We start from the raw sequence: 16892 nt of genomic DNA, 5'->3' as shown, positions 1-16892 counted from the left end.
ACTCCTGTAATTATGATGACAATACAATTAATTTACTACTATTTATATCAATAAATTAGAGCTATTAAGTTGCACAACACAATTAATTTATAATTATTTATATTAAAAAATTAAGTTCTACAACAAAATTAACAATAAACTAATCCAATTTCCATACCTTTCGGGATGCTGAGATTAAAGATGGCGGCGAACGATGATTTTTCTGGCCGATCATTTTGGCGGTCGATTTTTCCCCACATTTGCAATAATCCACAAATCCACCCGCATCCTGCACATCCTTCTATGCATAATATTTCAATATCTTTAGAGAACTTGATGATAAAAATAGCGGATTTTCCGCAATATTTATCCATTTTGCGAACAATTTTCCCCACACACTTTGCGACAATCCTATATACACTCTCTCACATCTTACAAGTATTTTGTCAAAAAATACTTTTTGTCAATGTAATTTTCATTACGGCAATTTGAACAGAATTTAAGACACATTATTTTTAGGGAAACTGCAATAATTAAAACGCTAATTAACTACGACAGTGGGATAAAGAAACAAGTGGGTTTGCGCCAATTTGCCTAACCTAAAAGACAACATTGTCTTGATATGACAACAATGTCGAACTAACTAATCGCGTGGAATGTGATGCATTTATCGAAACTTGTTAATCAAATGTTAACGATCAATTTGAATGCATTAAATTATCTTGTTAACACTGTAAATAATGTTAAAATAACCGAAAATATTGCACAAACACAACCGTTACACTTTTTACAAGAATGAAATTTCTACTGTTTAAATTTCGATAGTATCGAGGAGTCGAACCTCTTCTGCGGGCAAGTTCAGAGCGTTCGGGTAAAATTCGATTATTTCCGCGGGAAAGTTCAAAACTGTTGCTAATTATAACAAAATATATTTTTGTTTAATTATTAATTATAGAAATTATTATTATTATTAATTAATATATTCAAATTAAATATAATATTTATTAATTATAGTCAAAAATTAATATTATAAAATAAATTTATAATTATATAAATAGAATTAGAAAATAAAATTCTATAAATAATAAATATTTAACGATGAACTACAATTATTGAAAGATGTAAATAATTAAAATTAATTATTAAATTGTACAAAAAAAAGATTTATAATTTAGAAATAATTTTCCAGGATTTTGTAAATTTTAAAACAAAAAGTTATATTTCCTAATAATAATAATAATACGAAAGTAAAATAAATAATTGTCTCTAAGGAAAGAAAATAAAAACACATTGAATAAATATTTATAAAAATAAATTAGTAAATTTGAATTAATGAATAAAAAGTTCGAATAAATCACTAGATTAACAATAAAAATTACTGTCTTCGTACAATCGGTTAACAATTTTAATTTAAACATTCACAGAAAAAGAAAAATTAAATTAAATTTTATAATAACTATGAATGATTAACTGATTTAAAAAATAATTGATGCTTTAATCAATGTAATATTTTTTTAATCTTTAATTTAATCTATTTAATTTTTATAATTTTTCTCTTTGAAATATTAACAAATTAATGTTTAAATTCAGTAAATATTATTTCGCAGAACAATATTTATTGCAATTAACTCTATGATGGTATGGAAGAAATATTTGTAAACGTAAATGTCGTTTTATCTTTTTATTATAATTAAAAAAGTAAAATACAAAAAATTATGTAAATTACTTTTTGCCGGATAATATGATACCATCATATTTCTGTTGGAACCATTTCATTGCGTCTTCCTTATTTAATCTGTGTGGAGCTCCAACTTTTCCAGTCTTTCTCCTCCTGTGAGCTACATTGAATCCTGAAAATAATTTAGATAAATTTTAGAAAAATATTTTAATCAATTTTCATGTAAATATATATTTTTAGTAAAATAAACTTTTTTTAAAAGAGAAAACAAATTAAAATTCTTGATACTGAAAAATATATATTAAAATTTATAGAAATCAGAAGAATTACGTCTTTGACATATTTTTCAATAGATTTTTTTTTTGTATTTTTTTACGTCTTTTTTAATGAGAATATTTTATTATTTACTGTATTTTTGTGTTTATTTTGTCGCCTCCATTAAGTAACACACCCAGTAGAAGAAGTGGGCATGGGTTGCAAATAAGAAGCTTTTACTCTTGCACATGTTTTAGAAAAAAACTATTAGATAAAGTCTAAAACGACAATATCTAAATACCAGAAATGTGCGGGGAAAAATTTACATTTTCTATGTGAAATAAATTTGATAAACGTACCAGGTCGCCCTAATACGACATAAAAGTCCAAGCCATAGATTCCAATACTTGGATCGTATTTAATTCCCAAGTCAATGTGTTCTTGGATTCCAAAACCGAAGTTTCCGGTGTCAGAGAAATTCTCCTTACGCAATTCGTATTCTCGTACCTATTTTAAACAAATAATAATAGTTTTACTTTTTATAAAACATTCGAAAACGAAAAAGGAATTCAAGAAAAAATTACTCAATAAAAATCGTCAATTAAAGCAAAGTAATAAAAAATTTAATAAAATTTGAATAATACTCACTTTTAAACCACGTTCAAGAATTTCCTCGGCCTTAGCTCCTCGAACTGTGCAGTGTACGGCAATTTTTTCATTCCTACGAATACCGAAAGAACGAACAGTGTATCGAGCCTTTGAAAAGACTGGTTGTTGACCTGTCAATTGCTCCAATACCTATACAAAAATAATTTCATTATTAATTAATAAAAAGAATGAATAAAAAAAATCAATAGTTCACAAATTTGAATTTTCTTTCACGATTAAATCACGAAGCCAAAAGGGCCAAAAGTCAACACTGTCAATTTAGAGGTTATGTTACGATAGAAACAAAAATTCAACTGAAATACCATTTTTTTAACAAACAAAAATAAACTTACTTTGGAGGCACGAGTTAATCTATCTCCAGATTCTCCGACACAAATATTTAAGCATAATTTACGGATACGGACTTCTCGCATAACATTTTTTGATGGATCCTTAGGCTCCTTTTTCGATTTCTCTTTCTTTGCACTCTGCTTGGGTGGAGCTTTTGCCGTGTCCTGTGAAAAAAGAAATCAATATTCAGAAATTCACATACTATCATTTTTAAAACAAAATTCTGGCAAAATAAACAAAAAAATATCAAGTTTTGTCAATAATTGAAGGTTAAGTAACAACAAGCGTGACACGTCGTTTGTTATTAAAAAAAGTTGTCAAATTGTCACCGAGAAAAAAACGATTACTAATTATATTGAATTACACATATTTTATACTGTTTTCACAAATTAATTAACCATTTTTGTTATTGATTCGCAAGATATTGAGAGATTTTTTAGAAAAAAAATTCACAGACTCCAAAGAAATATGTTTCACTCACCGCCATCTTGGAGAAAAAGAAATATTCTCACACTGCCCTCTAACGGCGGACGACGAAAAACATGGCGACTTCCGTTTCCGGAATATTGACAGTTTTTAAAGTTTAAACAACCAGTACTCGAAAAAATAAAGAAAAAAATCAATTTTTTTATCCTGGATAGCAATAAGGTAAAAATAGTAATTTACTACAAGAATAGTTATAATAGAACTTTAAATACAATGTTGAAAATATGAAAATTATCCGAAAAAAATAAACAATGCAAATTATTGCATATTTACTATTCTTGTATGAGATTTTATCGTTTTTAAATTTAAATAATTTATGAGAAGTGGTATGAAATATGTTTTCTGTTAACAAACATTTTTTTATTCATCTGTGAGTTTTTTTAATTAGCAGGAGATTGTATTTGAAAAAATATATGTATACACATATATGTTATATGAGTATCAAGATCTTGTTTTTTTTTAAAAAAATGTGTGTTTTAAATCACCTATGTATCAGATAAATTTAAAAAAATAGGTGGGGTCGAATTACAAAGGTATTAGTTACTCTTTGACCTTGACAACATCCTCTACTGTCAATCGAAACTCCAATTTTGGGAGACCATTTGGAATTTCTTGCATAATAGATTACAAATAAAAATCAAAAAACACAAAATTGACCGCATTCAATAAGTAATGAATAGATCTATTCAACTTTTCATCAAGTAAGTATTAATTTATGAAAAACAAATGTGACAGAGAGGTGCAATGCGTAAATAAAACCGTTTCTACCAGTTTCTACTCCCACTTTTTTAGTGGAAGGTCGGCTGCGCGCGAGGTTATGTTATTGTAATGTCATTCAGTATTTCAGTGTTTCGAGTCTTCCCATTATAAACGTGCGTGTTTTTTTGTTTGTTTTATATTTGCAAGCTTGTTTATTTATATTTTCTAACTCGTTATTTTTTTTTGATCACAGGAAACTAAAGGCCTAGACGATAAATAAAACAATCACCGAATGTGGAGTGGCAAAAAAGGATACAAATTTATTATAGACAAAAAAGGTATTTATAATTTTGGCTCTCACTCTCCCACTGATAAGCCGTGTGTATATTCGTTAATTCAATATCAGGTCAAGGTTTCAACATTTTTGATTAAATGATTCTATTCATTGAATTCCCTATGTTGTATTTTAATGACAGAAACGTTTTTGTCAAAAAATTTTTTTAAATATCGATTTTTTCTTTAAACTTTGTGTTATTTATTTAAAAGTTGGCACAAAAATTGTTTCCTATTTTTGTAACACGCAGAAAATGTTTTCATCTCATATAACAAAGTGGGATATTTTACAAATGCATAAAAATATTTATTCTATTTTTTTATTTTTTATTATTATCTTTCTTTTTTGTATTAGAAATCATTGTAGAATGTTTAATTTATAATTTTATTTATTTATGTTTCAACAGGTTTTAATAAAATCATTAAAGGATCTATTCGTATGGGTGTGCAAATGCAAGACGTGAATACACTTTTACTTTGTGAGTATATTTGTAAATTTTTAGATGGAATGATCGTTGCGTAACTTGAATTATAAGTAAATGTTTGTCTAATGTTTCTTCTTCCAAATATGAAATTGTTTTGAAATTATCTTCCTCTGTAAGAATACATGATCACTCAAGAGGAATTTAACTAGTCTACAAAATAAAATTTGACATTTTATGCAAAATATTAGAATATAATTAAAAATGTTTGAATAGAATTGAAAATATCAAATTAAGTTGCGAAGAATTTTATTATTTCTGATAATAATTATTGAATTTTTTCGAGAAATTTTATCAAAATTATATTAAAACTAATTGAATTCTCGCAAAAGAAATTTTATTACTTATAATTATAGTAATTGCCATTGTTATTAAAAATGAAAAAATATTTTGAAAATCATTAAATTCTTGCGAGGAATTAAATTAAACTTGCATTGAAAGTAATTGAATTCTTTCAAAGACTTTATTAAAAAATTTTCTAAATAATTAAATTCTTTTGAAAAATTTAATTCAGATTTTACTGAAATTAATTGAATTCTTCTGAAGAATATTATCGAAAATTTTTAAATAATTGAATTCTTTCAAGAAATTTTATAAAAATCTTTTAAAATAAATTGAATTCTATAAAGAAATGTAATTAAAATTGTATTGAGAATAATTCAATTCTTGCGATGAATTTTATTACAATTTTTTGAAAAAAGTGACTTGCTTTGGAAAATTAAATTATAATTTCCGAAAATAATTAAATTCTCTCAATCAATTTAATTAAAAATGCCTTAAAATTAATTAAATTCTAATGAATACATTTTTACACAGCATTTTCAAAAATAATTGAATTCTTATAAAGAATTGTATCAAAACATTTAAAATAATTGAAATTAGACTAACTTTTTTTTCAAATTTGTAAAAATTATGGAATTTTTTCGAGGAATTTCATTTAAATTGTACTGAAAATAATTAAATTCTTGTGATGAAAATAATTTAATTTTTGTGAGAAATTTTATTATTTATGAAAATAATTGAATTTTTGACATCGCACTTAAAATAATTGCATTCTTGAGAAGAATTTAAAAAAAAATCTTTTTAAAGAAATGATTTTTTTCAAAAAATTTGTGAAAAATGTGTTTTAAATAATTGAATTTCTTTGAAAATTGTATATTATTTTTGAAAATAATTGAATTCTTCCACAAAATTTTATTAAAATTATATTGAAAAGAATTTAATTATTAAAAAGCATTTCATTAAAATTTTTTTAAATAATTGAATTCTTTAAAAAAATTCTATTAAAATTTTTAAAAACAGTTGCATTTTTCGTGGAATTTATTTAAAATTGTATTAAAAATAATTGAATCCCTGCAATTAATTGTAATATTTATGAAAATAATTGAATTCTTGCAACGATTATATTAAAACTTTTAAAAATAATTGAATTCCTGAGAATAATTTTATTATTTATAAAAACAGTTCAATTCATACGAAGAATTTTATTACTATTTTAAAAAATAATTGAATGCGTACGAAAAATTTTATTAATTATGAAAATAATTGAATTTTTGTGAGGAATTTTATTATTTATGAAAAAAATTGAATTCTTGCAAAGAATAATTATATTTTAGTTTTTGAAAATAATTAAATTGTTTTAAAGAATTTTATTAATATTTTAGAAAATAATAAATAATAATTAATTAGTTAATAAGTGAATCTTTTTTCAATTTTGAATCTGAAATCATTCAAAGATTAAAATTGATATTTGAAAATGAAATTTGAAATTTGCATAATAATAATAATGAAGATATAATAATAATAATGACTTATCAAATATTTGCTAGTTAAATAATAAACGTTTTCAATTATTATAATTTTTTAATGCTTTCTTTTTTTTTCTCAAAAAATAGAATATTGTTATGAGTGGAGCATTATCCATGTACGATGGTTTGGAACAAGGGACTACTTCAAACAATGGTCCCTTGGAAACAGGTGAAGGAGCTCCTAAAAAATTATCCAGAGGCATTTCCCGTGCGACGGAAAATGATGCTCTCGTGAACAAGACACGTTCTCAGCTTGCTGCGGATGGATTGGAAGCACCAGAATTTACCTTCTCATTACCCGATTTATCAGTCTATCCAGGTAATTTTATTCCAATAATAATACTCCCTTTTTGTCTTCATAAAATATATTTTTAATAAAAATCATGAAAAGTAAAATATTAAATTTTTGAAATTATGTACAGATCCATTTCGTCAATTTTTGGAGAAGGATTTATTCGAGGCGGGTTGTTTATCATCATTAGAGTCTGCCGGACGACTAAATTGGTGGTGTGGAGGAAAAAATGATGGATCAAGAGCACTTTGGCCCCTAGCAACAATTGGCGACGGAAATTGTCTTCTACACGCAGCCAGCCTTGGAATATGGGGTTTTCAAGATCGAAATCTCACAATGCGTGAACATTTACATAATATGCTCGCTGAGGGAAAATATCGTGACGCAATTTTCAGGTATAATTGAAGTCAAAAAAAGAATAGAAAAAAGTAGAGAAAAAAAAATATAAAGAGAAAATATATTTCTTTTTTATATCTTAATAATAAACGTAATAAAAGTACAATAGAAAAGTAAACAAAAGATATTAGAGGTAATCAAAATTAGTCATTTGTAAATTATTAATATCAGATTACTTAAAAAAGAATGACTAGTTAGTCATTTTTTTTAATGACTATTTTATCGGAATCATTATCACTTAATGAGTGATAATATTTTTCTTTATTAATTTATCGATTAATCAATATTTTCTTACGACGATTAAAATTAAAAAAAAAGAATTTTTGTTTTTCAGGCGATGGAAGTGGAGACAGACGACTTTAAACGCAACGGCGGGTTTAGCTTACACGGAAGCGGAATGGCAACAAGAGTGGCAAAGTGTTGTAGACATGGCCTCGATTAACCCTCGAAATCAAACTATAACATCTTATCAAAGTCTAGAGGAGGTTGTTTTAACATTTTACAAAATATTTTCATTCTGATTCTTTGAATATGTAATTTGGAAATTTCTATTTTTAAAATTTATTTATACAAATTTTATAATTTCGAATTATTATTTTAAATTGATTTTTTAGTTAATTGAAAGTTTTGTTTGTTTTAATTTTTTATGTATTCTAATTTTGAAATTTGCTTTTCAGGTTCACGTATTGGCGTTAGCGCATGTTCTTCGACGTCCAATTATAATTATAGCGGAGACAATGTTACGGGATTCTGAGGGCGTTGCTTTGGCGCCTATTAATTTTGGTGGAATTTATCTGCCACTTGAAGTTCAAACTTTCGAATGTTATCGAACACCTTTATTATTAGCCTATCATTCGGCCCATTTTTCGCCACTAGTCTCAGTTGCTAAAGGACAAAATGTCGAGGAAAGGATTTATGTACCTTTGGTTGATCCCGAGAGTGGACAACTTTTACCTGTACCATTTGCTGTTGATCCTGGACCCGAATGGGATTGGTCGGCATCACAAGATTTACTGTCATGCTCACAAGACACGGTATAATTTATTTTTTTACAAATATAAAATTCTTCTTTTATATTTACAAAAATAAAATCTATTTATAGAATAGACGATTTTTTAATTGAAAATTTTTAAAAATAGATTAATTCATATTTCAACTTTCATATTTTTCAGATGGAAATTTTAGTGCGGAAATATTTAGACTGTGAATATCAATTGCTCGCCGTAGATGACATAGAGCGTTTTTGTGACACTGACGGAGTGACTGTAAATAGACATAAAACTGCAAAGCCGCTTTTAGATGTAGCAAAACAATTCGAATCATTTGGAAAATCGATTAAAATGAAATTGGGATTGATTCATTCTCACAAGAGAACAAATAGTCCACCTTCGTCCTCGTCATCGTATCTAACTAGCTCCGTTGGTGAGGGTGTTCTCAGCGTTAAAGTCAAAATCACAAGGAACGGCTACATGAACCAAATGATACAAAATTATCTCGACTGCGCACAGGAAAGGTAATTTCCATTTTGATAATTAATTAAAAAAAAGATTCACATATCTAATTAATTATTAGATATTATTTATTATTTTCAAAAGATTTTAATAAAATTCTAATCAATTTAAACATTTTTTTAAATTTTAATAAAATTTTGCTCAAGAATTCAATTATTTTCATAAATACTAAAATTCATTACAAGAAGATCTATTATTTTAAAAAATTTTAATAAATTTCTGCGCAAGAATTTAATTACTTTCATAAATAATAAAATTCATTACAAGAAGTTCATTATTTAAAAAAATTTTAATAAAATTCTTGGCAGAATTTCAATTATTTTCAAAACAACTTTAATAAACTTCTAAAAAATTCTGTCATTTTAAAAGAATTTGACAAATAAATAAAATTTTTCCCAAGAATTCAATTATTTAAAAAACTTTTAATAGAATTCTTCGCAAGATTTCAATTATTTTCAAGACAATTTTAATAAAGTTCTTCTAAAAAATTCTATTATTTTAAAAAATTTTAATTTCCTAAATAACAAAATTTTCATAAAGGATTAAATTTTCGTCAGTAATAAAATTTTCGGAAAAAATTAAATTTTTTTAACACAATTTGAATAAAATGTCTCGAAGGAATTAAATTAAAAAAAAATTTTTTTAATAAAATCTTCACAAGACTTCAATTATTTTCACATATAATAAAATTCTCCGCAAGAATTCAATTATTTTCAAAAGAATTTTAATTATATTTCTTAATAAAATTTAATTTTCTTTACTTTTAATAAATTTTCTTGAAAGAATTCAATTATTTAAGAACATTTTGATAATATTATTTACAAGAATTCAATTAATTTCATAAAAAATAGTTTTAGCATTTTATGTTTTAAAATGTTAAATTAAATTTACAAATTAAATTATACTTAATTTTTTCCACCAAATTGTAAAATACTTTAACAAAATATGTATAATAATATATAATTATAATATATTTTCTCTTCGTGCAAAGGATTTAAAATTTTTGAAAATCTTAATTCCTTTTAAAAAGTATTAATAATGATGATTAAATATTTATTTTTAAAAAAATTCTTATTTTTTAAGGTAAGGGAAAAAGTTATAATTCCTTCTGAAAAACTTAAAAGTCAGAGAGAAAAAAATTAAATTCTTTTTGCAAACCTGATAAATATAAAAATATAGTAAATTTGATATTCACTAAAAAATTAATTCTTAATATTTAGGTTTCTGCAAGATCATCATTCGGATATGACTGGTACAGTGATGAATTACGGAGCAGGAAAATCGAAATTTTACACAGCCAGCGACAGTGGCAGCCATGCGAGTGTAAACAAATTGATACCGAGTACAAATTCAAATACTCCAGACGCTCTATATTTGGCCAAGTGAGTTAAAAATTTTCTTCTCTTTTTTTTTCCTCTTAACTTAAGATTTCAATTCTCAGGGTATTTGAAAACTGTTTGATTTACAGTTCAACTTTCTTCGTAAAATCATCAGAGGAGGCTGACACGCCGAATTCTGAACAATGGCATAATAAAAATATTGTGCAAAAATGTCGTAATGAGAAATGCACATTTTATGGAACTCCTGAACATCAAAACTACTGTTCGCAATGCTGGGCAAACAAACGACAACGTTAATACGCCTAAACTTTCTTTTTATCTCTCCATGACAATAATCATCGTCTGAATAATCTAATCAATAGTAATATAACGATATAATTATCTTTCTAATCGTATAAAATCGTTGCCTGACTGAAAATAGGTATTTTTCATTTTTTAAATGTAATGTTTGAATAATAGTTTGCTTTATTTATTAACTATTACAAATTTGACAAAAATAGCGTTTAATGAAACGTTGCATAATTTTAATTACGAAACGATACATATCTGATTAATCAATTAAGAATCTCAGTTTACGGTATTCGATTTTAGTATCTTCTTTTTATAACTGCTATTTAGCATCAATTATTTCTTTCTTTCGTAGAATTTAATTGTTCGGAAAAAATTATAATCGTTAGGATTGATTGAAAGCTTGATTGTTTTAGAATAATTCGATTAGAAAAATTAGATCGTTTCAAAACAATTTGCTTCGAAATTTCAATGGAAACATTATTCTTAGTGGTAATTACTTTTAATACCAGACAGCTATTAAAAATAGCTTTAATTTATTCGATTTCTTCACAATTGTTTGAAACGATTGTTTAAAATGGAAATTTTTCATTATTTACAATACAATTGTTTTAGGGAAAAATTTACTGTTTTTTATTTTAAATTTGAGTACAATTTTTAGTTGATAGCTTTATTATTAGAATTTCGTTATAAAAAAAAAATAATTTATTGGAAAATCATTAAAAAGAGAAACAAATTTTTGTTAGAAATTAGCCTTCTAGTGTTATAGTCATTAGGATTAAAAAAATGAAAAATTTAAATATATATAAAAAGAAATTTTATCGAATATATAATTATATTTCAATGAAGAATCGTAAAGTACAAAATTATTATTGATTTCTTCTCTACATTGTCATCTTTTTCGTTCTCTCTCAAAAAGAAGCTAAAGATTTATCAAACATTTTATCATAAATCGTGCCTTGTCTCGTAAATTCGCTTTTAATTCTACTTCATACATTAATTCTCGCTTTATATATCGTACATATATATATGCTATATAATAAGAATATTGCATACTAATTTCAAAGATTAGCGCTACATAGTTTTTAAATCATCATATCATATAACAAAAAAGTGATATTTACAAAAAATCACTGCGACATTTCACGCACTCTTATATTATATCAAACATATTTGACACGTGCCTTGTCAAGTTTCAAAGAAATACTCCATACTAATATTGAGCTGTGATTTTTCTTTCTTTTCGTTACTCTAAATATGTATTCTACATCATATAGAAAACAAAAATGAAAACTCTGTAATTCATTTTTATCGTTAGAATTTCAATTAATTTTCGTTTATTAAAACTTGACTGGTTTTGTATTTATATTTACAAGTTAATAATGTGAAAAAAGAAATCCACTAATTGCTAAATATTTCGAGAAAAAAATCTCTACGTAGTAAATTCAATATTCGTCACAATAATATTGTAATTGTTATGTATTTCAATTCAGTCGTTTACGAAAGTATATAAATTACAGTAGTGGAAAATATTCAAAAGGAAAAACAAGAATCAGTAGTTTCAATTTGACAAAAAAAAAAAAAAAATGACTGTAAAACTGTGTGAAAAATAAAAAATATTTTTATACAGTGCTTGAATAATTCTCTCTAAATTAGTTTTTTCTAACGAGAGTGATTTTTTAAAAATAAAGAATAAGAATAATTTAATTATTTTTTAATTTATAATTTATCATTTTTCGTTACAAATTAAAGGATTATTTTCTATTTTGATTTTAGTATTTTAGGTTCTAATTTATATGGTGTTGGAAAAAATAAATATTTTATATTGAATTTCAAATAATATAGGAGCTGGGATCAAGGGGATATAATGGAAGAGGATATTATAATTTATGAACTGAAAAGATACCGAGTGCTTCAAAAGACTTTTTTTCTTGCAGATCCTTCCAATTTCCTTCTTGTAGCACGAAATCTCGTTCTTGCAGGTTCATCAAATATTTACAACGAGCTTCATTATGTTTTTAAGAATGGTAAACTTCTATCTGCGGAATAGTCATTAATTTTCCGCAAATTAACCGCACTGGAATCGAGGTATGTATTATTCTCTCAGCAGGAAATTTTCTTCTATTTGATTTGGTTAATTTTATTTTATAATAAAATTAATTGACTTTTTGTATTTAAATTAAAAGAAACAAATATATTTTTCCTCGTATTTAATTTCACAAGAACAATATATATTTTCGTATTTAATTTCAAGGGAACAATAAATTAAATTCTTTTTTTGTTATTTCTCTAGGTGTGCAATTAAAATTATCAGTTTCATTGGTTCGTGGATCTTTGGGAACGCGTCTGGAAAGGAAAGCACGAACAGGACAGGTGTATATCTATATAGCTGAAGGATAATTCACGACTCGAGGCATCATGTATTCGCTGAGCAGGTCGGGGGTGTAATTTGCGGGTTGTAATACCAAGCGCATCGTTTGTAACCCGCTCGCGACAGGAAGCCAGGTACACGAATGGAAAGGGGTGTGAGAAACATCCCAGAGAACTATGTAACCACATCGTCTTATCGGCCGTATGGCTCCCACTGGTAACTGTCCTCTCGATTTGGCATCGTCTTCTGCCAAAATTTACTATTCAAATATTCTCAAAAAAATGCAAAAATTACAAATTCTACACTTTATCATGAAAATCTCTTGGAAATTTGATTTTCTATAAATTTAAAATCTCATTTTTTATTTTATATTTTTCTTATATATAATTTGATTTTAAATTCTTGATAATTTTAGCATTTTAATAATATTCATTTATTTAAACTATGAATTTCGAAAATTTTGCTTTTTAGAAATTTAAAATTTTATCTCATTTTTTATTTTATAATTTTCGTATATATAATTTGATTTTAAATTCTTAATAATTTTATCATTTTTTTTTTACTTTTTCTGTTATAATAACTTATACTTAAGTATAAATCCTATTTCAAATAAATTAATGTTGAATTTACGTTCAAATTCAATGTTTTATTAAAAAATTTAAAATCAAACTTGTGAAGATTGTAAAATAAAAGTGAAATAAGATTTTAAATGATTAGAAAGTAAAATTTTCGAAATTCATACTTAAAATAAATTATTTTAGTAGAAAAAAATGATAAACTTATCAAGAATTTAAAATTGCAAAGATTGTGAAAGAAAAAGGAAAAAAATTTATAATTTCTAGAAAGTAAAATTTTGAAAATTAAAAGATGATTATATAATAAAAAAATAAGAATGGTAGAACTATCAAAAATTTAAAATCAAATATATAAAAATTGTTAAATTAAAATGATATAGAATTTTTTAATTTATAGAAAGTAAAATTTTCCTAATCCATTCTTTAAACAAATAATTATAATAAAAAAATTATTAAGAATTCAAATGTAAATTCATTAATTAGTAATAAAAAACTTTTTAGTGAATTTAGATTTAAAATTTTGATAATTTTGTAATTTTTTTGTTATAATATTATTTGTTTTAAAAATAAATTAAGAATATTTTATTTTACAAAAATTAAAAGCTTTATATTATTTATTTTTACAGTCTTTACAAGTTCCGGGTTCCTACAGAATCTGGAAATCAGGGAAATCATGGAAAAAGGCCTGGAATTTTTAAAAGTTTCTAAATTTTTCCTGTTTTCCATTTTTTCTCTTGAATAGAAATTTTAAGACATAATATATATTATCGGAAGTATAATCGGTTTTTCGAATTTTTGATAATTTTTAATAATTTAAAATTTTTATCCAAAGGGTGGAGACTATTAAATAAGTAAAGTATTTTCCAAAAGCACAAAAATAATTATGCTAAATGCCATAAAAGAGAAGAAAAAATGTTGAATTTCAAAAAAATCGGTTTTTCGAATTTTTGATAATTTTTGATAATTTTAGATTTTTTACCAAAGGTTGGAGATTATTAAATAAGTAAAGTATTTTCCAAAAGCACAAAAATAATGAAGCTAAATGCCATAAAAGAGAAGAAAAAATGTTGAATTTCAAAAAAATCGATTTTTCGAATTTTTGATAATTTTTGATAATTTTAGATTTTTTACCAAAGGTGGAGATTATTAAATAAGTAAAGTATTTTCTAAAAGCACAAAAATAATTAAGCTAAATGCCATAAAAGAGGAGAAAAAATGTTGAATTTTAAGAAATTCGGATTTTTGAATTTTTGGTAATTTTCGATAATTTTAGATTTTTTACCAAAGAGTCGAGACTATTAAATAAGTAAAGTATTTTCCAAAAGCACAAAAATAATTAAGCTAAATGCCATAAAAGAGAAGAAAAAATGTTGAATTTCAAAAAAATCGGTTATTCGAATTTTTGATAATTTTTGATAATTTTAGATTTTTTACCAAAGGGTGGAGATTATTAAATAAGTAAAGTATTTTTCAAAAGCACAAAAATAATGAAGCTAAATGCCATAAAAGAGAAGAAAAAATGTTGAATTTCCAAAAAATCGATTTTTCGAATTTTTGATAATTTTTGATAATTTTAGATTTTTTACCAAAGGTGGAGATTATTAAATAAGTCAAGTATTTTCTAAAAGCACAAAAATAATTAAGCTAAATGCCATAAAAGAGAAGAAAAAATGTTGAATTTCAAAAAAATGGGTTATTCGAATTTTTGATAATTTTAGATAATTTTAGATTTTTTACTAAAGGGTGGAGATTATTAAATAAGTAAAGTATTTTCCAAAAGCACAAAAATAATGAAGCTAAATGCCATAAAAGAGAAGAAAAAATGTTGAATTTCAAAAAAATCGGTTTTTCGAATTTTTGTTAATTTTAGATTTTTTACCAAAGGGTGGAGATTATTAAATAAGTAAAGTGTTTTTGAAGAGCCCAAAAATAATGAAGCTAAATGCCATAAATGAGAAGAACAAATGTAATTTGATTTTAAATTTTTGATAGTTTGATCATTTAAAATTTTTATTATAACAATTTTTTTTAAACACAAATTTTCAAAAATTTTACTTTTTAGAAATTAAAAAATTTACTTCTTTTTTATTTCACAATCATTGCAAATTTGATTTTTTATTCTTAAAATTTTTTTGTTTTTTTATAATAATTTGTTTCCATTAAATTTATTTCTTTTAAACATAAATCAAGTAAATTTTGTCATTTACAATAAAAATAGCTGTTGAACTTTCAAATTGATAATTCTTTGGTTTTTTCAGGGCACGAAGTAAAAAAGATTTCCAACAAGAAGCAGAAGAAAAAGGGGATGAGGAGAAAGAAAATTCCAATACTTGAATGAAGATTTATCCAAGGACGCAAGGAAACAAGTAACTTTTTCCAAATGTTTCCTATTTCTTGAATAATGAATTTTGAAATATTTCCAAAATGAGAGGAAATAAAGGAGGCGTTTAATAATGCAGGAATCTTCTAAAAAGAGAGAAGAAGAATGAGAAACTTTTATCGGAGAAAATCGGCTTGGCCGACATTTATGAAGTTCGCGGGCGTCTTTTCTTTCCAGACAGGTACCGCTCACTATTCTCTGGGGACGAGTCGCATGAAGCGTCAAAAAAAATGTAGCATTCGTATATATGTATATGGTATCCAAAAAGTTGAAACTACCTTCTTGTACGGATGGTTTTGCACGGATATTCACATAGTGAAAAGTTTGTGAGTGTCGAGGAGAGAGAGAGAGAGAGAGAGAAAGAAGGGAAAAAAAGAAAGAAGGAAGAAGTGGTGAGAGTAGGCGATTCCGAGGCCATGGAATAGGGGGTTAACTCGTCCCCAAAGTGCAGTAACCTCAGCGAAGAGACTCACCTTCTCGCAGCACTACTCAAGCCGCCAGAGGACCTTATGACCCGTGCAAAATGTATACCCTGTCCTCATCCTCATGCTCTCGACCCGGATAAATCGAGCTCAGAATTTCATTTCGTATCACACTTTCTTCATCCTCCGCTTTTCAACGAATATTATCAATGATCTCACCGGAACAATTTTTCCAATATTACCTCTTTTTTCCGTAGAGAAAAAAAATATATATTAATAAATTAAGAGTACGAAATGTTCTCGAATTTTCTCTTTCTCATTTAAAATTACTTTCATTTTTCTATTTCTCAAAAAATAGCAAAAGACTCTAATATAAAATATTTTCAATATTAATATTTTTCCTATATATATTTTTTCTATTCTGAAGTACTTTCTTTTGAAAGAATGAGCTGAATTTCGAATATCTGAATAGAATTTAGGTCGTTTAAAGTCCACTTTTAGAATTTCATCAAAATTGAAGGAAATAAATTTGTATGAAATGGCAAAAAGTGTCCGGTTATCGGAACAGTGACTGAAGGACAGGTGGGGAAGGGGGGGG

At 25.3% G+C, this 16892-nt stretch overlaps 2 protein-coding genes and 1 long non-coding RNA gene across 8 annotated transcripts; 2 read left to right on the top strand and 1 right to left on the bottom strand.

Annotated features, from left to right (window-relative positions):
* Nucleotides 1–1645: 1645 nt before the first annotated feature.
* LOC122510830 (60S ribosomal protein L11) lies at nt 1646–3416 on the bottom strand. Of its 3 annotated transcripts, none has more exons than XM_043625751.1 (5): nt 3393–3416; nt 2914–3075; nt 2561–2710; nt 2272–2419; nt 1646–1829 (listed from the first exon to the last, which is right to left on the bottom strand). In XM_043625751.1, the coding sequence occupies exons 1-5, from the start codon at nt 3396–3398 to the stop codon at nt 1702–1704; spliced, it is 594 nt and encodes a 197-aa protein (XP_043481686.1). In that variant the 5' UTR covers nt 3399–3416; the 3' UTR covers nt 1646–1701. The 3 variants fall into 3 exon arrangements, with proteins under 3 accessions (XP_043481686.1, XP_043481687.1, XP_043481685.1); XM_043625752.1 differs by having other exon boundaries at nt 3310–3405; XM_043625750.1 differs by having other exon boundaries at nt 3369–3405.
* A 102-nt stretch (nt 3417–3518) lies between these two features.
* LOC122510828 (OTU domain-containing protein 7B-like) lies at nt 3519–11215 on the top strand. Of its 4 annotated transcripts, XM_043625747.1 has the most exons (11): nt 3876–4098; nt 4190–4269; nt 4350–4434; nt 4837–4908; nt 6807–7038; nt 7142–7406; nt 7742–7892; nt 8085–8441; nt 8580–8920; nt 10139–10300; nt 10387–11215. In XM_043625747.1, exons 5-11 carry the CDS (start codon nt 6816–6818, stop codon nt 10553–10555), a joined length of 1668 nt encoding a protein of 555 aa, XP_043481682.1. In that variant the 5' UTR covers nt 3876–4098; nt 4190–4269; nt 4350–4434; nt 4837–4908; nt 6807–6815; the 3' UTR covers nt 10556–11215. The 4 variants fall into 4 exon arrangements, with proteins under 4 accessions (XP_043481684.1, XP_043481682.1, XP_043481683.1 ...); XM_043625749.1 differs by lacking the exons at nt 3876–4098; nt 4190–4269 and adding an exon at nt 3519–3559; XM_043625748.1 differs by lacking the exon at nt 4190–4269.
* A 1221-nt stretch (nt 11216–12436) lies between these two features.
* On the top strand, nt 12437–16484 carry LOC122510863. The gene is made up of 3 exons (XR_006302470.1): nt 12437–12634; nt 12840–13133; nt 15751–16484. It is a non-coding gene; the product is annotated as an uncharacterized LOC122510863 (long non-coding RNA).
* The last annotated feature ends 408 nt before the right edge of the window (nt 16485–16892 follow it).

This window comes from Leptopilina heterotoma, unplaced genomic scaffold (assembly GCF_015476425.1).
Source record: "Leptopilina heterotoma isolate Lh14 unplaced genomic scaffold, ASM1547642v1 Lhet_76, whole genome shotgun sequence".
In the NCBI taxonomy this organism is placed as follows: Eukaryota; Metazoa; Arthropoda; class Insecta; order Hymenoptera; family Figitidae; genus Leptopilina; species Leptopilina heterotoma.
Note: the sequence above shows the minus strand (reverse complement) of the source record. Positions and strands in the feature narration are given on the sequence as shown.

Coding starts and splice junctions, on each gene's coding strand:
- LOC122510830 (XM_043625750.1), bottom strand. CDS start 3,398: ATGGCGGTGAGTGAAACATATTTCTTTGGA. Junction 2,420..2,560: donor TTCTTGAACGTGGTTTAAAA/GTGAGTATTATT, acceptor TGTTTAAAATAG/GTACGAGAATACGAATTGCG. Junction 1,830..2,271: donor TGTCGTATTAGGGCGACCTG/GTACGTTTATCA, acceptor AATTATTTTCAG/GATTCAATGTAGCTCACAGG.
- LOC122510828 (XM_043625749.1), top strand. CDS start 6,816: ATGAGTGGAGCATTATCCATGTACGATGGTTTGGAACAAGGGACTACT. Junction 7,893..8,084: donor CTTATCAAAGTCTAGAGGAG/GTTGTTTTAACA, acceptor TTTGCTTTTCAG/GTTCACGTATTGGCGTTAGC. Junction 8,442..8,579: donor TGTCATGCTCACAAGACACG/GTATAATTTATT, acceptor CATATTTTTCAG/ATGGAAATTTTAGTGCGGAA.